The sequence below is a fragment of the Leptosomus discolor genome, chromosome 8, assembly GCF_034619465.1.
Source record: "Leptosomus discolor isolate bLepDis1 chromosome 8, bLepDis1.hap2, whole genome shotgun sequence".
Taxonomy (NCBI): Eukaryota; Metazoa; Chordata; class Aves; order Leptosomiformes; family Leptosomidae; genus Leptosomus; species Leptosomus discolor.
In genome coordinates this window covers 4,156,769-4,178,866 of record NC_141398.1, presented here as the reverse complement: position 1 = coordinate 4,178,866, position 22,098 = coordinate 4,156,769, and the positions used below count along the sequence as shown (strand labels likewise).

Sequence of the window (22,098 nt, the reverse complement as noted above, 5' to 3'; positions counted from 1 at the left end):
TGATCCTTTGGTAATTTTAGAACATGCCAACTGCAACTGGGAGGGGGATGATCATGGGGAAGTTCAGTGGGAAATGGGCATCGGGCAAAACAGGTCGGCACAAAACGTTCTGGAGCAACGCAAAGATATTCCACTCCGCCTGTTTGCGAAGCGAAGCAGCGTTGCTGTCCTGCATCAGCACTTCAGAGAGGAGAAAATTAGAGAGAGCAAAGGGAATCCGGACAGATAATTGGGAATAGATTGGTTTTTTTAAAGTATGCTTATTTTCTTTGAGTGTTAGTATTTGAAATATAGAAATCAAAGGCATAAAAATAATCAGGTGCGGTCTGAAAGGTCACAAGGATTAAAAAGTGCACAAGAGAAGTATAAGTTGAATAGTTGTAAACAGCGTCTGGAAGCCAGACTTACGTCTCTGCGTGGAATACATAATTTAAAATGCAGTACATCTCTCCACCTTTCTACATCACCTTCCAAAAGAGAAGAGCACAGAGAGCCACCTCTGTAGCTAACCCTGCCAAACACCAAGGTACGGGGGTGCAGGGGGCACACGGCAGGCAGTCTGTCCCAGCTTTACCTCCTGTAACGCACGCTGCCGTTACACGGGAACAAACCACACACCACGTGGAGTGGAGACATCCAAGCTGTGCTTACCAGTGCCCCCCCAGTTACTCTGTAATACAGGCAAACAACTGAGTGTCCTCTTTGGTGCTCGCGACGGCCCGACATCAAGCGCAAGAGCTGGTGTCGCCTCCTCCACAAGAGGAGAGAAAGCGCAGGCTTACGGGTGCCTCTCCTGCTTCACAGGCGCAGCCCAGTCCTTGGCCAGGGTATTTGTGTTCAGCCACACCACAGCAGAGAGGACTCCTCTCGCAGGAACACACCGGTGGAAAGCAGGATGCATCAAGCCCCAGCCCCCAACCCTCGCAGACCCAAGCCCACCTCCCTTGAAGACACACAAGCGCTTGCTCGTTTTTTTCAGCAACTCAAGAGAAATCAAACCGCCTTCACCTTCTGAGCAGAGGCTGCTCTCTTCTCCTGCTTGGCCTTCATTTCTGCGAGAAGCCCGCTGCCCATCACCTGCACGCCGTACCTCCGGCCTCCTTGTGGGCTGCCTTTGCTGTCACCCCTCTCCGCTTTTGCCGCGTCATCCGGCGGCACCTCCTCCAAAGAGTCTGGCGTCTTTAATTCCTCGGATCGCTCCGTACCACCGTTTTGCTCTGCAGGCTTTACCTCCTTCTTGCTTGTGTCCACAGCCGGGCTTTTTGCAGCAACCTTGGGTGAGGAGGGCTCCTCTGCCACCAACACCGTCTGGGGACGTTCAGATTTGGAGCCTCTTGATTTGATTAAGTTCAGGAAGCCACTCTTCCTTGAGTCCCTTTTCTTCTTCTCATCACCCGCTTCACTGGGCTCGCTGCTGTCTGAACTTTTAGTTGATGGTCTCCTAACAAAAGACACAGACATTTTACACTCTTCGCCACTCCCCTCCTCCCTCTCTTTCAAACAGCACCAAGTGACTTCTGGGCAAAGCCAATCTTTTGTATGATCCACACATTGCCCTAGGCCCAGACATTAGCTGATGTCTCCAAATTAAAAACTGGACAATTAACTAACGGTGGAGCAGATCTCCACCCACAGCCCGTGGTGGACCCCACGCTGGAGCAGGTGGACGCCTCAAGGAGGCTGTGACCCCGTGGGAAGCCTGGCAGGACCTGTGGCCCCATGGACAGAGAGGAGCCGAGGCTGGAGCAGGTCTGTTGGCAGGACTTGGGACTCCGTGGGGGTCCAACACTGGAGCAGTCTGTCCCTGAAGGACTGCACCCCACGGGAGGGACCCCAAGGAGCAGGGGAAGAGTGTGAGGAGTCCTGCCCTGAGGTAGAAGGAGCGGCAGAGACAGCGGGTGATGAACTGACCGCAACCTCCATCCTCATCTCTTGTGCTCCTGGCGGGGAGGAGGCAGAGAAATTTGGAGCAAAGTTAAGCCCAGGAAGAAGGGAGGAGTGGGGGGAAGGTGTTTTTAAGGTTTGGGTTTATTTCTCATTATCCTACTCTGATTTGATTGGTAACAAATAAAATTAATTTTTCCCCAAGTCGAGTCTGTTTTGCCCATGACAGTAATTGCTGAGTGATCTCTCCCTGTCCTTATCTCGACCCACGAGCCTTTCGTTATGTTTTCTCTCCCCTGCCCAGCTGAGGAGGGCAGTGACAGAGCGGCTTTGGTGGGCGCCTGGTGTCCAGCCAGGGTCAACCCACCACAACGTACAGTTTCTCTCTGCTCTGTTTCCAGAGGGCACCACCTCCAGTTTGTACCTTCCCATTAGCAAGAAGAGAACAACCGATCCAGGCACATGATTCCCGCAGCTTTTGGGGGGATCTTGTCCCTCAAGGGCCCTGCTTGAAATAGGAACTAGTTGGCACAACCACCTTCTAAGGAACACAGAGGGGTCACCTTTACAGTGCAGATGCTCATCCCCCCCCCCCCGAAAAAAACCCAACCCCAAAACAACCCACCTGCCAGTAAGACAGGCATCTTGTGAGGGGAGTATTCACACCTGAGGGGAAAGCTGGGCACATAACGTGCCTGCATGAAAGCACCCCAGCTGGAGAGAAAGCCACCAGTGCAGCAACTGGAGCAAAGATCCTTAGCAATGGGCATGGCCAGGGACAGGCACACAGGGACAGGGCAAGTCCACAGGGACACCTGAAACGAGCGGCTGGCAGGCACCCAAGGGAAGTCTGCAGTGGTCTGTGAGCACCCTGAACTTAACTTGGCTGAACCATTTTTCAAAGCTACCATAATTTTACCACTACACATGGCTTCACATGTCACTGCAGCTATTTATAACTCACAGTGACTTTAAAACACTTGCTTTTCCTGCCACAGCTATCTACCAGTTAACACCTACCATTTTCCTTAATGGATGTCACATACAGCACAGAAGGGGTCATTCCAAGTCGCCTGGAAGTCACCCTAGCCTTCCCACTTAGTTATGCAAGTATTTGTGAGCGTGTGTGTATCTCTGTGTGTGTCTGTGCACAAACATGCATGAATGCAAGAACATCTGGATGCATCGTTCTGTAAACATACAGCCAGCTACAATGCAATGGTATAAGCTGCAAAACCCTTACAGAAAGCTGAAGGAGATGTATTTTTCAGATGAATGTATTGCCTAAATCTGGAATACTACAAATTGGGTGAAACGTGTCTTTAATGTGTTACTAAAACAACTTAAATCTTCTGGCATCTATCAAAACACCGTGCCCAACAGCAGTCCTTACTAGACAGTGACACCCGTGTGCACTACTGGCACTGGAGGGGAGATCCTCAACCAACACACAGCTCTGCTTCAGCTCTAATGAGCTCCACTGAAGGGTAAAATTAAGTCAACTGAATTATAAAATTACACACTACTCAATAACCCCCCCCCCCATACGGTATATTAAAGCAATTTATTTCAAAGCAGTCATTCTTAAGAGAGGGTAATTGAATTCACAATGTCTTGACTATTTTCTGACTTCGATAACAGCAACCCTGGATACGGGAACAGAAGTCAAGTACAACTTAGAAGTGCTACTTGCCCAGCTGTCACGATGGATTTTATTTTTAATTTATTTCTTAAAAAAACCAACTTACTTTGAGTCCATTTTTGTCACTTTCTTAGTGAAAAATTCATCCACACCTTCATCCACTCTCCCCATAAGGCCATTCTGATCCCCTTCTGGAGGCACTCCAGCAGACACCTGACAGAAGAAAAAGCGCTCTCTGGTACACAATAATCTAAGCATCCGTGTTTCACTGATCATAACTAAGAGTTAAGACACTATAAAAATCGCGTGTGCCAACCAAACCTCAGTGCAGACAACGGAATCACCACCGTAACTCCTGCTTTAGTCAGGCCAGTTGATGCATTCCATCAAAGGCAAAGTAACCCAAACCACCCGTGACAGACTGGATACCGCAATGCAGGAGCCCAGGAACCAAATGCCTTGGGCTTGTGAGAACAGAGCACTGCTTCAGTTTGAAAAGAAAAAAAAAAAAAAAAAGGCAGTTAGGGAAAAATTAAAGCCTGATCAGGTGGTGACCTGAAGAGAAAGTATTTTCAACAGCTAGTAGTTTCCCTACTCAGAGAAAACCGTATGTTCTGGATTTTGGATTTAGAGATTTAGAAACAGAGCTCCAGCAGGCTTACAGAGCCTTTTAGAGTTCATTCAAGCCAGCCCTTCCAAAAGCAGAGACTCTAAAGACAGAATCAGGTGTTTCACTTGAGGAACCGAACACAGATTTTCCCTGAAAACGGAAAACCGGCTCCCTTTCTTCGGCTGCAACGCCCACGTTCTGAACGTGGGTGACTGGTGGCATCTAACCCAGGCTGACTTTGTAACACCTCCAGCCACAAAGGCTCTGTGAAGATTAGCTGGTGACTCTACGGCCTCCTGAAGATGAAACACACCGTCTCCTGGCAGGATTTCTCCTGTGGTCTAGCTCCTGGACATGGCTTTGATGTGGAAAAGCTCTATTACCAGTAGTGAGACTTCCTTCAATTTGAATGCCAAATGGAAACCTTTTAGGTGACTACAGATGGCTCCACGAGACCCAACCCAGTTGTATTCTTGGTAGCACTACCAACCAGGCTCCGTCTGCTCCAAAATAGCAGCGTTTGTGCTTTGAAACAATTTAAATCAAGGAATCTCCTAGTTGCCACCGTAACTCAGAGTAATCCCAGCTTCGCTTTTCAGCCAGAATACACACTGTTTTATATGCCTATGAAAGAAAAAGAAATACTCTTAAAAGCTGCTGTTGATATCAAACCCAGTCTCATCAAGCCAGGACAATGGATCGGATAGGAACTAGTGCTTCAACACATCCATGAAACTTTTTACTTTCCATGGCTGAACCTTGTTAGAAGCCTAGTATTATCTTTGTTATCAAAGATGATAGTTAAGATTTTATTGATACCTGCTGTAGTGACGTAATACTGACCTGAAAAGAGCCTGCCCAGTAACAACTGCTTTGTTGCCAGTCAAACTGCGTATTTTCAGTGCAAAACAGCTTTACTCTAAGACGTACAGTGACTTCCCTGACTTCCAACTCTGCCACCTTTGGGGTTTCCTATAGAGAACTTGCTTAGGTGGAACATCTGACGCTAGGCAGCAATGCATGAACAGACATCTGGGTTGGTCACACCAGTGCTGGTTGTCTCAATGTCAGTATTTACCTTCTCAGTCAAAAACCAGTCAACCCCGATGTTTCAACCGAGATGTGTCAACCAAAAGTGGCTGAGGCATTTCAACAGAAACGAGAAACCACGCGATACTGATACTGGAGCCCTCCAGACAGCGCATCTCCTGAAGGGGAAGTAATGCAAGAATCCAATGATCTACAGCAAATGAGAAAATCTACCTCAAAAAAGAGAACAGTCTGCATTGAAACAGCAGTAAGTTCTCCTAAAATTGCACTGAAGTTATACACAAATGTCGAGGGCTTAATAAGGTCCTCAAGGCACAAGGTTTTCTTATAGATGTTGACTGCAATGCCTTTTAGAGAGCAATGTGAATGTAAAAGCCTGAGCTCTGGTTCATTTTGTGTTTCATACTCCCAATGCTAAAAAAAAACCAACAAAAAAACAGAAAAGAGAAAAAAAAAGTTCATTTGTCAATTTTTTCATTTTTTTTTTTAGCCTAAGTTTAAAAGCGAGCCTTCTGTGTCCCTTTGTTAAGGGAAAAACTGGCTTGGAAGCAGAAATAAATAAGATGAACCACAATCTTCCATACATTAGAGATTCACCTCTTTGCTGTATTAAATCTTCACGCATGATGGAAGAACTTGTGAGGTTAAGATCTCACAAAAATCTGAATGATACACAACTGTTTTATCATACTGCTTCAAAGCTACTTGGGGGTGGATGGTGCTCAAGTTCTCTTTTTTCTTCCCCTCTTTTTTTTTTTTTTCCTCTGAACACTCATTTCAGTAAAAAATCTGACGGAACTACAAATCTTTCCTCTGCTTGACCACCCACCCCGAGTTAAAAGTTTACATTTCTCCCCATTTTCTTCATTTTTCCCTTTTTTCCTTACATTTTTTCAACCTACCAAGAACAAATCTGTTTTCCAGCAAAACCAGAGAAGTACAGCTACGATCATCTCGGACCCCTTAAATTGCTAAATGGAAATAATGGGAACAGCAAACAACCCAACAGGCATGCCTTAAGCGACAGAAAAGGTCAAGATTTTGCCTCTCACATTTCAAGCGCTTTTCCTAGCCGCTGCCTTCTGCATTCTCAAAGTGGCAAAACCCGCAGCAAATCGATCCTGCAAACAATGCCACAGTCCACTCATGACTCGGGCCATCAAAATTTGGCCGTTTTGTTTTCAGAGGCGTCAAAGCAAACTTCTTAAGTCTTCCAAAAATTTGTTTAGACTTGTTACAAGGTCCGAACTAGTAAGGTATGAGATGGTCCATGAACACAAGACAGAGACAAATGAGTTTAAGGAAAAAAGTTCCTTTCAACTTCCACAACTAAATCAACCCCTGATTTCCTAATGAATTCAATAAGGATGAGCACTCCCCCAACACTGCACTATCATGGGGAGTAACCCCTCTCCTCTACAAGAAGTAAGTTTTTTGTTTCTGTTGAGCAAGATATACTGTATGTCCTAGTTCCATGCCTGGCAGCGAAGCACTTGCCCCCTTCCACGCCCCTGTGCAAATGGCACAGGATGCGCTGGGGAAGTTTGGGAGAGAGGCAAGTTTAGCAACTGGGAAAACACGTCCATTCTGCAGAACTGGAAGAATTAAACACAGATGTGTTTCCACTGCAACGTGGAGACGAGTCCGTCCTTCTGCTACCTCTATCCTTCCCCACAAGGTGCAAGGGAACGGGAAGTTGGCTTGAATATCCCCTCTGCTTGAAGGCTTCTCCATGTCCAAGTGGTGCCAAAAGGCATTCTTCTGCCTGACAGGATCTTTCCCAGCGTTGGGGAAATTTTCAAGGGTCCTCTCCACTGACAATCCTCAGGGAGAAGAAGGGGCCACAGGCATTCATTACGAGGCAGCATAACTCAAGAGAAGCGATGGCTGCCCCTCGATAAGGGTTACTTATCGTATCAGCCATGAGATAGCTCTGTGACTCCTCCACACAGACCCCGAGGACACACCATCACAGAAATAAATCTTTATCGATGTGGTACGGCAAGGAAATGGAGCTGTGGGAACGCCCCACACGTATACTTGGGTTCACACCAATGCCCTTCGTAGTCAGACAGTGCTCTTCTGTTTTGGTTTTCTAAGGCAGGCTCCAGCATGAAAAGCAGATCTGTGACTATGCAGATTTGCTGGCCCAAGCACCATCTTTAGTTAAGGAGCTGTGGGAAGCTGGGTGTCACAGAGCAGCTCCTCTGAGACCTGATAGAAATAAGAATTCATGCCAAGTTACCACGTCTTAACGCGGGCAGAAAAAAGGATTAAGACTTAACAAACCCTCGCAATATAATTGAAAAGTCTCATGATATTTTGTGCGTTTCCTGTGAAAGCTCCAAGTACCTCCAAAAACTGCTTCCATGAGAAAACAAAAGCAAATTAAGAAAAGGATAAAACTTATCCTGATTTTAGGCTGTGTCAAACAAGACAAAAAGCTTGTAATAGGGATTGCGCACTGCAAGACGCGAATACCAGAGGAAAAATTTAGTACTTGCTTATGGCTTTTTAAGGCTTTTTAACAGTTGTCTGCTTTACATTGCAAGAAAGACCTGACTCATGGCAAAAAGCAATCAGCAGATGACATCACCAGCAATATTTTAATGTAGACTCACTGCTGCTTGGCTGGGCTGCTGCTTTTTGTTCCTTTTGGGCCTTAATTTTGTAAAGTGTTCCAGTTTTCTCCCTTCTTCTGATGGCAGCTCTGAAATGAATCCAGAAGTTCGTTTGTCCGGCCTGCTGGAAGGAAATGGTGGGTCTTCTATATGGATAGGTACTTCTTCCAGTGCTTTATCTAGATCAAACTCCATCTCTAAGAGAAACCAAAACTTTCTAATTAGACTTAACATGCTACTTAAAACAAAAGACAATGCCATTCCTCTCTTTTGTGGTAAATAATTATAAAGACGTTCAGAGGGCTCAGCCACAACAGGTTTGTGAGCGGACGGAGCACCGTGAGCAGACATTTACCACCGAACACACTGGCAGAGTCACAAAGCAAAGCAACCAGTGTGGGCCTCAAAAGCTGTGCAGAGGGAGGGAGAGTCACCCGTGCTTTTCAGCCGAGAGCCACCTAGAAGGATCTCAGGCAAGCAAAGGAGCAAAAAGGTTTTAAGAAATTCTCACTTACCAAAAGCTCTGGACACCGGCCGGAGCATTCTACTGTGGATGCTTTTCCTTTTCGATTTAGGAGTCATCTACCAACATAAAACAAAACAGAAGTTACTTTAGCGGAGAGAAGGAATGACAAAGTACGCCTTTTCCTTTCTATCCCGCAAAGCAGCTCTTCAAGCCCAGGTATCATTTCAAGATCTGATAGGATTTAACACCAGGAGAGAATGTTTGGGTTTTTTTTTTTCCCTTTCCTGCCCTTCTCAAACATTCAGAATTTTTTCTAAATTGACATTTTGCTCAACTGACTTTGAACAGAACCAGGGAGGGGGTTTGTTCTTCCCATTAAAACCGCAGGCTGTACATAGGATGATTATTTGAGTCGTCCAAGCATTAACTCATTGATCCCCAACTGTGAAGCAAGGGAACTATTAAAATCTCACCTCTGCATTTGAGATCGTGAGGCACAGAACACTTAACTACTGTGGCCAGTACTGCACAGTTAATGACAATACCAGGGACAGCCTCCCCTTTGTTCTGGCTTTCATTTTTGATAGAAAATACACTTCCTCAGTTCATTTGCTAATGTCACGCTACTGATTAAAATTCAGGCATTTATACCTCTGGACACCACCACACTGCTCACCAGACTTCCCTAGGAAAATGCAGCCTTGGAGCATACAGCCCTTCTTCAAAAAGCAAAAACCACTGTGTCAGAGTTAGCAGCATCTCCAGCAAACACGACTTCCCTGGACTGTAGATACACTGAGAGTAGGTGGAAAGTTACCTTGGCATACATTCATCGTAGTTACTGAAAGTTATGCGCTATTATTCTTCTCATCTTCACATTCCCAGAGAAAAGGAGTACGTTGCCTTAAGAGCACAAATACCCAGACTTAAGACCCGAGTTTGTTATTTCTGGAAGAAAGTTGCCCTTATTTTCTTGCCTGAACTCTTTGCAAAGTTTGCATGGCAAGAAAGACTGTTTTGCTATAGGAAATGCGTGCATCACCGATCCCAGACCTCTTCACACAGCCCAGCGCTGTCACACTTTCAAACAAAAATTTGACCTGCAGGTTTTCTAACGACTTAATTTAACACGACTCAGCTTCTGCAAAGACGGGCTCCTTTCGTGGCAGAGTCGCACAGGCTGGCTTCAGCGACATCCACAGGCTGCCATTTACTTGCGAGCCTCGAAGCCTAGTGGCTTCAAATCTGGAGTGTCAGTCAGGAAGCTGTTATGGCTCACAACGCCTTACCAGAATTGTTAATCAAGTTTCGTAGTAACAATTTCATATGAGCCAGAAAAGAAACAGTTGGCATTGACCTTTCAGACAAATCACGAATTGTTTAAGGTAAACATCTGCTAGTTTCTATGTATGGAAAGTCCAGTGCACAGGCTCACATGTACCGAATTCATACTCCCATCCAAGGTAAGCCAGGAGGATTATTATGCCACTGTTCACACGCTCAGGGTTATGACAGATTTTCATAACAGGGAAGTTATTACCCATCTTCTTAAGACCAGAAAAGGACTTGCAGACTAAAGAGCAGGCAGTGATAGCATTGTCTGGGCAACAGAGCTCTGTTTTTATTGCCATGCACATCGCTGGGGGAAAAAAAAAAAAAAAAAAGAAGATACCTTCAGCAGTTGCAGGTTTCCATTTCCACATTTGACTATCATCAGTAAATGACATGATAGTTTCAAGACCAGCCAGGCAACAGCTTGCCACCTGAGCAGACCTACCCCGAAACGAATGAGCAGGCAAAGCGTTACTGCCTCAAAAGGTCAGACGTTACTTTCAGAGCTGCCCAATAAATTCAATGCAACGGATTCGACGGCAAGCGGCTGGAGAGAGGCTGAACTTTTTCAGCCCAAATTGCAGCGGCTTGTGCAAGGGGTAGGCTCTGAACTGCCCGCCTCCACACCGGCCGATCCGTCACGCAAACCTGGAGCAACCAAAGGCATCCGCGACCGCACGTCAGGAAGAGTTGAAGCAGCTCAGCGTTTGGGGGACAGCAATTAGCAGCTGCTACCAACAGTCCCCTGGTTTTATTTCCAGCCGCAGCCCGTTTCTCTTGTTAATGTCTATTTGCACGCCCTTTGGTCTGCTTGCCATTTTTTTTTTTGGTGGTGCGACTGGAAATCACACCTGGTAGGATAACGCAGCAACTCAAGCGCTAAAGAAGATCAGAAAGGAGGCCAGAAAACCTCCCATCACTCAGCAGCTGAACACAGCCAGTGTTCAGAGCGCTCCTGGATGAACAGGCCAACTGAGAGCTTGCACTGGCCCAGGGCACCCAGGTAAAACAGCACGGGGCGAGTTTTGAGGTTCCTGTGCCTGGACTTAAATGCTTCAAGACATCCCCGACAGTCAGGAACAGAATGATTTCATCTTCCTTCCCAGACAAGCAAACGCCCCCAGATGACCCTGCAAGGGCTTGTGCTGCTGACTGTAAGCCAGTCTCTGGGTCACTGCTGTACCTCACTGTCAGTTTGGCTTGAGGCATCAGCAGCTTGGCTGCTGGGGATAAAGGCAGAGGGATAGAGACGCCTCCCGTTTGCTTTAACAGCGTGAATAACAGCTATACATACACTTTTATACAAAAACCTTCTGTTTTCTAGCCTGCTCAGGAAATGCACAGATGAAAGGCTTCTTGCCAAGTGAACTTTCTAGATCGCACACAGAGCAAAATGGGTCAAAGCATTAATTTAAATAGGCCAGTCTGCTCTTTTTACAAAATACTAGACTTAATCTCAGCTTAGTATCTCAGCCACCGTGCAGTACGCTACAGCAGCAGAGCACATGTCACTACCAGAGGAGATATCTGAACTCCTAGGGAAAGATCTCTGCCTCTCCCCAGCCCGAGCCCCGTTTCCCATAGTTCATGGAAGCAGTTCAGGTTTGGCACACGTGCACCTTCTGCCTTCCCCACCTCTGGCCACGCAAGCACAACGCAGCTCTCCCGCCTTACGTTTCACTCGTGGCCTCCAGAAGGCAAAAGCTGCCAGTATCGCCCTGCCCTCCTCCACTTCTGCCACATCTCCCAGGGACTTGCCATGCTAGCAGACCACCTCCTGAACTCCTTCTTTGTTTTGCCTTTGCCTACTTTTCCGTGAGCACACCGTAGGCTGCCTGGCAGACCAGGTAAAAAGATTAACTGCGTCTCTGGGTCTTGGGAGGCCCTCTTGGAAGTCTGCACGCACCTATGCCACTGAGCTCTCTGGAGATGGCTCCACAAAGGTATTTCTCTGCAGTAGGTCAGAGCCAGCGAAGCTCCACCACGCTCCCAAGTAAGGGCTTATTTAGAGTTATAGACACTCTCACGTGTCCAAGCTCACTTTCAACACCCAGGATCTCTTCCCATGATCATTCTTCCAGATTCCTCCCTTCTGACTCCCTTCCTCACAAAACCACCCAAGCCCTCTTGAGTTTTCATAAATTACATTACCAACTGCAGAAGACCGCTAATATCTTGGGAATTAAAAACAACTAAAATCACTTTGTTTTGAGGGCTAGAAAACAACATGCTTTTAGCAACAGGGCCTCAGATACTCGACATTCCTTGATCATACAGATAACTGAAAATACTCTCAGTGCTGAGGGATGTGCTTATTTCCGTGTTTTCCTCCTCCAATGTAATTTAAATTCAATTCTATTAGACACAGGGATGCTCTGTGACCCTCCTGTCACTTCCCTTTCAAAAGATTTCCAACAAACTAATGAACAACTTCCCCCTCCCTCTTGAAATCCAGTCTCCCTTCAACCCTCCTTCCTGCAAAACAACGTAAAGGTTTTCAGCTTCGACAAGGCATTAAAGGCGACAGCACAAAAAGGTGAGAACAGCAGGCAAAAGCTCAAGGTGATTCAACTAGATAAAAGAAGACACAACGGACCAAATGGAGATAACCCCTGACATCTCTTCCAGCCTAGTGGCAAGAAAGCCCCAGTTTATACGCCCTTTTTTACGCCGTACTTCCATTAAGCTGGATGACACTCGGCTATAAAACCAAATCGATAGATTTTCTTTGTGCTTATACCTCCAACACGAGCACTCTGCTTCGGCTTGGTCTTAAAGCCAAGGGATGCTTTAAATTCAGACGCTATGCTAGCTGAACCTTTTTGTAAAATCCAATCTCATCCCTGAACCGCTGCCTGTTTCGTTTGTAGGTGCAGATGGATGGCACTACAGTCTCCCGGGAGACTCACGAGGCAGTACAGAGGCAAATGGAGCACAAAAACGTAAACAAGTAGGCCAGAAACAGCAGAGCTAAAAAAATACTTACACTTGTACAGCAGAGAGTCTCCATGCAGCAAAAAAGAAAGAAAAAAGAATATGAATGGGGAAGACAAAGCAATAGCAGTTCTCAGGAAAGGAGGCAAAACCAGAAGTCACCAAAATAAAGAAAACTAAAGCCAAAAAACACTTTGAAGTCTTAGCAGGAAAGGTGACATGCAAGAATGAGGTAAAAATCCCCTGCATTTGGAGGTGCTATACACTTTGTGTTTCCAGAGAATAACCAGAGAAGGACACGATCTCTCTTGTTTTATCTATGTTGGGACAAATTCAGGTTTTCAGACGTTTGTTTCCAATATATGGCACTCACCAATGGTGCCAACCTGCCACCTGCTGTCCCAGTGTACTGTGTTTTTTCATTTTGCTGGCACCAGTAGCGAGAAAAAAACTGTCATTCTGCTATTTCCTAGTCTGAAGGAAGCTTCTGAATTAAAAATCAGCTGTTTGTTGTGGAAAGCAGGAGAGCAAGGAAAACAAAACAAAGCTTCTCTTGAAAGAACAAAAAGGGATGCAAGTCTCTTCTCCCGAGGTTTAAATAAACCTAATCCAAAGCAACAGTATTTCTCCTTCCCATAAGGAGGTTTTGAGGCGCAGGCTTTCAAGCACTCTTGGCACATTAGAAGAATGCTCTTCCACTAATAAAGCACGACCTTTCCTTTCCCCTTCAAAAGACTAAAAGAAAAAGAAGGAAGCAGTGCAGCCACCATATGAAACGAAGCAATGCCATATCCCATCTCTCGTGCAGCCCATGACCAATCACGCTCCTCCTTAATTTACACTGAGAAAAAACAATCATTAGAAGTGTGGGTTTGTCTTCAAGTTGAATGGGAACTGCTGCTCTAACAACACTAGGTATTACCAGAGTGTTTGTGGCAGAAGTCAACAGTCACGGTCTGGATTAAACGTCTCGGCAAGAAAGTGCTGCATTTTAAAACGATACTGCACTGGCGTTTAATTACCAGCAGTGAAAACAGCCTGCACACAACATGAAGCCCATCATTTAATTGCTGAAGGGATATTAAAGTCAGTTTTTCAATGCTTTGACATTTGCAACAATAACGATTCACTTGTCATGGTTTATACTTCCCAGCTCAACTGTAGCTGAAAGTTTAAAAGAGACGATGGGCTGCCTTTGAAGAGCAAGAACAGTGTTCTTGCACACAGCTCCACTCCTTTATTTTCCTACTGTCCTCAGAGTTTTTGTTTGGTTGGGTTTTAATTTTTATTTTCTTTTTACCTTCAGAAACTTTGGCTTTCTGCAGGAGTTCTCCGCTAACGGTGATTCAGGCAAACCTCCTCATTACTCTCATTTTCGTACGCTATCCACACACACACTTACTCCATTTCCCTGCCAGAACCCATGTTGTCTCTTCTCTTGCCCATCTTCTATACTACCACTCACTAAGGTTGCTCTGAGACTGCTGGAGAGACTGCAGAATCCACTGAGAAACATCTCAAAAACTGAAGCCATCTTAAAAATAAATCTCCAGCACACTTAAAAAAATCAAATCACAACACGGTTTCTCTTTCAGACAGCATTCGTGGCAGTACGCCAGCATGTTCGGTGTGTTTAATGCATAGGCAGGAAAGTTATTTCTATTATACAAGCAGCTGGAAATGTGATTAGGCCCAAAGTGTGAAGCAATGCATATATAAGAGGAATCAATCCCAGGATTTGGGGGAAGTTTACAGTCTATGCTCCTGATCCAGCAAGGGCTTACGGAAACTCCAACCTTCCACTTGAGTGATCCCACCTAAGTGAGTGTGACTAGCGAGTGCTAAACAGCTTGTGGGTGGGGAGTAAGGAGGGAGAAGGAGGAGAGGGAGGCACAGAGCAGGCAACAGGTCAGACAGGGAAGCACCGTTAAGCCAAGGGAAGACTGAGGGGCTTGCCTGAAGTCACCAAGGAATCTGGCTGCTCTGCAGGGAGCCTAACGCCAGTTTTCAGACCCCTGAAGTGCTACAGACCATGAGGCCACCCCACCCTTGGCGTCACTTGCTCTCAGCATAACTGCAAAACAAAGCCGCCTGCCTCCCAGCCTACGCGGGCCGTTGCTAAAGCCAAACCCACAACCAAAAATCCCAATCAAATTCAACCCAAACACAACCAGAAATTGGGTCGGGGAATCATCACAATGTGCCAACTGGGAACGAGCTGTCAGAAAAAAATATTTGCAAGGATTTTTCCAGAACATTTTAAACCAGTGCTAAATGGTTTCAGCTCTATGCATTTTGTGGGGTATGCCTTTTCAAGAAAGGGGTATCAGAAAACAAGGCATTTTATCACAAGCCCTGCTGTTTTCTTCTAGTCTACTAACTCTCTTTGGCAGGCATGTCACACACCTCTCTTGTCCCAAAAACCCCCATCTTCAGATATTCTTTATAAAACAGAGCAGTAAATCGACCAACTTTGCCTTTTTTGCGTATGAATCTGGACACGCAGGTGTGTCGCAACCTGTACAGAAAACCTTAGGAAGTTAGAAAAGTTGCTATTGCTCACTTCAGCTACTGAAGATTTTGTACCATGATTTCCAGAGTAAAACCCTCAGCATGGCTTGCAGAAATTTAGCTACTTACTTCCCACCAGCAGCAATAGTAACCTGAATCACCGTCCTCAGAATCTCCCCCTCGAGTGCCGTTGTCCTTGGAAAGTTAAATGCAATGATAAAATCCGTGACAGCTAATGGAGAATTTTACAGGAGACAGGAGAGCAAAGCCACTAACATGTCGTTCAGAAACCAAGGCCAAGCTGCAATAGGCTGCTGTTTGTTGATATAGCTGTCCTGAACGTAACAGCTATCCATTTTTACACCAGCAGAGGATCTAGTCCTGCCATTATATTTCAGAGTTCTGTCCTCTATATGGAAATATCACATATAAATACAGATATTATAAATAAATATGGCATACAAATAGCCCAGGAGTATGTTTGTTCATTTCCTCCCCTTCCTCAAGAGCTGAATTTCTAAAGACCGAGCTGTGGTTCAGAATTAATTCAATTAGTCTCATCTAAACCAGCCTGACCTTTAGAATTGCTCTGTACAGCAACATTTTCTGAAAGAAAATGAGTAGCACTGCAGTAATATAAGCTCAATAGATTCGCCCTTGAGCTCATTTCATTTTACTAGCCAAGGAACCTTTGCTTTTCTACTTGCTGCGAGGTGGCTCATGTACTCCGTGGTATTTCACCAAGTATTTCAACATATTCTTTTAATTAGTAATTCTGCACTTGCATCTTTCAAGTCATGTAAAATTCCTGCTAATAAATATTCCTGCATATAAATATCCAAGTCTTTTATTATGAGCAGTAAAAAAAAAAACAGATTCATGAACTAAACTGAGCAGTTTCTACAACTATTAAACTGAATTCTTTACTTCATGCTCTGAACGAGTTTCCTGCAAGGAACTCTGCCTGCAACTACCACCTGCAAGAGAAAAAGCAATTCTCTCTGTCATCGGTTCTGTCTTCTATTTGATCACAAAGAGGCCAGCCGCATCTTCGACAGCAGCTGGGCTTTAAGATGAACAAAGAGGACGGTTCCAACTAAATTACTTCAGTTAAAAACTAAGTGTAGAACAGAGAGGTGCTGCAGGTCAGGTGGCACAAACCATCTCTTCAAGCCACCACAACCTGCTTGCTTGTGGTTGTTCACTACCTTCAGCTGGCAAACGTTGATGTAAAAATTACTTTGTTCGTGACCTAAACTTCCATACGCTTAAGAAGAAAATGCTCTTAAACTCAGCGAATATGGAAGGGTGGACACCCGTTCACAATATCCTTAAGCAATTCTTTAAAGACAGGGACCATATTTATCAGGTGCCCTGGGCAACAACATCATTAAAGCAAGTTTGAGGCAAGGTGCTCCTGAATGGAAGTGTTCAAAGGCAGGTGGGACAGGGCTTTGAGCAACCTGATCTAGTGGAAGGCGTCCCTGCCCATGCCCAAGGGGGGTTGGCACTAGATGGTCTTCAAAAGTCCCTCCCAACCCAAACCTTTCTACGATTTTATGAACAGGAACTGCTGTATCTGCCTGCGCTACAGCTTCCCAGGACTGAGAACCAACACAACTTCTGTGACTCTCCTTCCTTCTGACAACCTGAACAGCTACCAAAACGGTAAGCAGTCATCCAGGCAAAACCCACCACTCCCCTCCCCACCGCCGCTGGACCCTTTGGGAGCAGACGGTGCATCGCTTGCACTGAACCAGCGACATTCCACAGGAGAAATGCTACAGGGAGACTCATCACAGGGAATCAGATACAGTTCACCCTGCTCAGAATTATGATGGGAAGTTTTACCCTTGGAAACCCGGGCATACTTGAGCTGCTTCTCATTGAAGTTTGCTTCAGACATCTTCCCAGCACGCACAGTAAACCTTTATACCCCTCAGACACTTTGAGATATACTTCATGAACTTAAACATTAAAAAAAATGAACACCAACCTTCTGAATTTTAAGTCCTGTTAGGAACTACTATATCAAGATATCTCCCTATTAAAAACAGGAGATAACTCGATAGGCAACTACCAAATATTCTAAGACCCTTTATCGGAAACAGAGTACTTGAGTTTCTTCTCTAAAACAAACCGACAGAAAGGGTCAATCATAATTACCCAAGAGAGGATGGAAAAACTCAAAGGCTGGTCTATCACCTAAGTGTGATGTATGATTTAAACAATGCCGCTTGGTCAGACAGTCATGGAGCAGCACACGAGCCTAGGAACGAGAGAAACAGCAGGGAAGACGAGGAAGATGCCTGCCCTGCAAAGCAGGACTGCTCACCTGCGAGCGTGGTATTAAGTGCCGGCTGGCAACGAGGCACTAGATTCTACGGGTTCTCAGAGTATGGACACAAACTTGCCCTGGAGTATCTAAATACCACGGTATTGGAAATGACCCACAGCTAAAATGTACACGATAAAAAGAGGTTCTGATCAGCTTTGAATAAAACTATTCTGACTTTTGCACTGCTTTGTCTTTCTATCCTGCTCATTCCTTTTATTTTTCTTTAACATCTGCTTACTTGAAGGTCTTTTTCACCTGTTTAAGCGCTTCTGGGTTCAGATCAGTATTCCAATCCTGTCACTACCAACCTCAAAAATTCACAGTAATTGGATCTTTACTCACATGAAGTAAGATCTTACTGCAGAGATACACCCACCACTTTGCAATGAGACTTCAGCTGACCTGAATAACGTCAGAAGAGAGAATCTATTTACTCCTAAGTTCGCCTCTAGTCTGAGAGAGATGTTTTGAGGCAAAGCCTGCTAAATTTATGAATAGGATCATCTGATGCAGTTGCCAGTGATAGCAGGGATGAGATTTGATGACTTGAAAATTGTCTTCTAGCATTTTGGCACAATGTACTCTTGATTTTATTTATTTATTTAAAAGTTCCAGTTACCCAGCTCATCCTAACCTCCTTTTCCTTGGCAAAATCTAACGGTACTCTGTAACTGCCTGCCCTAACACAAACTTCCTCTCCCCTCTCCCTGTAAACAACTATTCTTTACCCCTGCAGTACGAGCTATCAATTTTGCAGAGCAAAAAACCACAAGCCTCCCGTTGTTCTCGGTGAAGCGAGGACCGTGAAGCACCCTTAGTGAGACAGACTCGTGCATGTGCTATTTTCAGTGGGCTCTGGAGATTTCAGAGTAAACAAGACTCCCCCATACAACACAGATAAGTAACTCACGCCAAATTATTTACTTGAGATGCTGAAAGAATCGAAAAGCAGTAGGAAGGACCACGCAACCTATACAGAAAACTCCTCAACCACTTGAGAAGTTCAACTTGCCAGAGATTAATTGAATCAAGAAGCATCGTGGCTGCAGACAGATGCGCACGACAGAAACAGCACTACTAGAGGTTATGCTCGTGCTGTTGCTTGCTGTCCCTCTGCCAAAGCGACTAGATTTTGGCAAGAACTCCTCTAAAGGAGCTCTTGTGAATCTGCCAAGGGAAGTAACGAGCAGGTTCTTAGAGGCTGTGGAAAGCTGAATTCTGTATCCATTTGCACTGAACATCCACGGCTTCCACAGCTCTGCTGGCAAAAGGCAACCCACGAGTGTCCCCTGAGCCAGCCCAGGCAAAGGGGCTCTGTCCTCATAACCTGTTCACTTTGCCCAAAGCAGGTAAGTGAGTGCTTGGGTGACCCCTGCTGCTGGCTGTACGGGCCAGTGCTGGCTGGCTGGGCCAGCAAGCCCAGGCAGGGATAGCCACGTCTGTCTCCAGGGGTGGATGGGTGTCCATCAGCAGGCTACGGCCTCCAACAGCGAGCTGCTGCCTGCTGAGATGACTCTGCCTGCAGCCCAGGCAAAGTTCTTGTACTCACAGTCTGCAGAGTTACATGGTCAAGACCTTTCTGTCTGCCACAGACTAACTTCTTTGTGGTAAACTCCCTCTTAAAACCACTGTAGGGAAGTTAAACTCTCAAGACCAGCGTTTCAGTGAGTGCTTTGTTACTGAACTCTTCTTTCAACGTGGCTTTTTCACGACACATGAAATAAAAACGATGGAAACTCAGTATCAGTAAGACTACTACTGCCATAAAGGAGGTACCTACACACCCTCCCCTCCACCCCCAATATAAATCTGTGACTGCTGAGGCAAAACAAAGCATCAGTATTATCGGAAGACAAGCTCCTGATACAGAGATGTCACGGTGCAAACAGAATACCCACCAGCTGCACTTCAGCATTCTCGTTTTAACCTAAGCAGAAAACAGTCTCCAACTTTACATTACTTTTTTTTTTCTTACCCAAGCATGCAGTGCTGTTATGAAACAGTTTATCACATTCTTCATTTCCTTCATATTGTGCCTATAATGTACCCTAGATTATGAGAAACAGCTTTGAACTCTGACTAAGAAATCTCAGCTGGTTTAAGAAAAACATACTGTATATCAATTATCCATCACCTCCTTCCACTCAAGAGACCGAGAAAAAGACACTGAAAGCCAGGTTTCTTTTAAAGTCTTTCAGCTGGGAACACATAACCCCCCATGAGCCTGAAAAAGACTGCAGTCTGTAGTCTATACACGTAACAGGCACTGAATAAACAGGGATAAGGACTTCTATGGGCAGTGAGGACGCTGCAAAACTACATATAAAGGAACCCAGGGAAAGATAGGTAACAAATATTCACAATTAAAATTAATGTAATCCTAATACTAATGGTGAGGCCAACATATAAACACACAACTTGCAAATAAACAAAATATTCACAGGTTCTGCAAAACTATCACACCGACTCCCTTTGTCTCTTGCTTTCTGAGCTGTAGCACTGCACGTGTAGGGAAGGGCTTCGGAGCACGCTGGCACTGTGCTGTGCCCCTCCTGGTGCTGTTTTCATAAACTCCCCTAGTTCAGGGTGAGTCAGAAATATTACTGGACTCCCACTGAAGCCGATTTGCTCGCATGCCTGTGATGGAGCCTTTTCAGAAGCCAAGAATACTCTCACGTACCATAATGCCAACTCCTGGCTTCCCACAGAGCGCTGTATTTACTACACATCAAAGCCCATTTCTGCTAATGCAGACAAGAGAGAAACTCAAGTGTCACAATCCATTTAATCCGGCATTCATCCAGGCTGCTGCCTTTGCCCTCATCCCTGCCTGCTTGTTCCTGCCACTCGGGATTTGTTTTGCGAACTCAACCAGAGGACTCGTCGGTCTGTAAACTAACCTGGGAAAGACATCCTCCCCCAAAAGCTCCATTTTCAGCTGAATCAATTCCCGCACCCGGTTTGTAGTGGGGCTGTGCGAACACCAGTACAAGTGTGAGGTGTGGGCAGGACAGAGCGAGCTGTGAGCAGGGGGACGTGGAAACGCTCTTTGCAGCAGGAACAATGATTTTTGCTGGATTAAGCAGAGCTAGAGCTTTATAGCGCAGGAGAACACACAGAGTCCAAGAGGAGTTGGGGTTTTATTGCAGTAGGTGTTAAGTCTTCCATCCAAAAAGTTGACTGTCTACACCTGAGACAATTCTGCTGCAGGTAAAGAGAGAGCAACAAGAATCAGATGCGGTAGTACGTCAGGGCAGACCAGAGAATCTCTGCTTTCATTTTTCTTTCTACAGTATCAGTGCACATGTACATGAGCCTGTACCATGGTTTTCTCCTTCCTCCAGTGAAAGCAACTTGTCCTGGTTTGGGCTAAATCAGAACTAATTCTGTTTTAGCGCTTTAACTTTTCAGTTCAGTCTCCTCTAACTAACGGCGCTGTCTGAACCAGCAGCCTGTTTCTCCAGACAGTGACTGCTCCCAGCAGTGCCAACCCCTGGTGTTTACAGTCCGTACCAAGGGATGGGATGCAGAGAGGCCCTGGCTTGGACTGGTTCTTACGGCGACCAAGGTCACTGCTGAGTCTTGTGCTGCGTGTTGGGGTGCCGGGAGTGAAAAGGGTCACACCTACAGGGAGGAGTGAACTGGACAGGTGACCCAAACCTGACCAACAGAGTGTTCCACCCCATGGACGTCATGGTCAGTGTAAAGCTGAGGGATCACGAGGGTCTCGCTCTCTTCGTCTCTTCCTCTCTTCTTCGATGGCGACATCTGAGGAGGGCTCTGTCTGTTCTTCTGTCGTCAATCCCAACCCGTGCATCCCTGAATCCAGTGCCTGAGTCCAGCTCCTGCATTCCATCCCTGTCTGCTGCCCAGTCCAGCCTGGGACTGCCCCAGTGCCAGCCCTGCGGTGTGGTGGTGATGTCTTGTCATCAGGGTGGGGGGAGCTGGGTTCGGTGTTGGTTTTGTATATATTTGTACATATTGTATATATTTCATTTTTTTCTTATTCTTATCTTTTCTTTTATTGTTATTGTTCCATTAAAGCTGTTTTAGTTTTCTTTTCCAAACCGTAAAGTCCCTCCCTTGTTCTCTTTCCTTTTCCCTTTTGGGAGGGGAGAGGGGTTAGTAGAGAGCGTCTGTCATTCGTTAGTGGCCGGCCCAGCCTCAAACCGTGACACAACTGAAGGAGTTTCTGCTGTTTTAACTCTAATGTGTTTTGGATGACGGGGTGGGGAGAGAAGAGCTTTGAGAGTTTTCTTTTGTTTTAAAAATAAATTTCATTCTGGTGTGGTGAGTGCAATTTCTCCCTTTTCTCTGAAAACACTGAGGTCCATACACACCTTGTCTTTCAGATCCCAGCCTGGATACTGGACTCATCTGCTACATCTTTGACAATGGCTAGTTAGTACATTCCCAGGAAAAAAAACATACACCACCAATCTACAAGTGTTCTGCTACTTCTGCAATTTTTCTTCTGTACTGTACGGGTGAAATCTATTGCTCAATAAAGACTAAAACATTAATTATTGCTCATGGGATTTATTCTTTTTTAAACTTCCCTCCATTAAAGTCATAGAACCATCTCTATGGTTAAAGTTGGAAATAGATGAGAAATGGCTAAGATTCAATATTTATCACAGGCAGTCCTTTTGTATTAGCTACAAGCATTTTTTGCAAACACATAATTTACCATCCAAGCATTTCAATCTT

At 45.4% G+C, this 22,098-nt stretch overlaps 1 protein-coding gene across 1 annotated transcript in view; it reads right to left on the bottom strand.

Moving 5' to 3' along the window:
• Positions 1-22,098, bottom strand: part of CARMIL1 (capping protein regulator and myosin 1 linker 1) — a 190,579-nt gene that overhangs the window by 15,089 nt on the left and 153,392 nt on the right. Inside the window, exons 30-34 of the mRNA XM_086469109.1 lie at positions 8,323-8,389; positions 7,808-8,004; positions 3,633-3,739; positions 1,027-1,441; positions 930-939 (exon numbers count right to left, since the gene is read on the bottom strand). Coding sequence (XP_086325235.1) covers positions 930-939; positions 1,027-1,441; positions 3,633-3,739; positions 7,808-8,004; positions 8,323-8,389 — 796 coding nt within the window. The remainder of the gene's footprint in view (positions 1-929; positions 940-1,026; positions 1,442-3,632; positions 3,740-7,807; positions 8,005-8,322; positions 8,390-22,098) is intronic.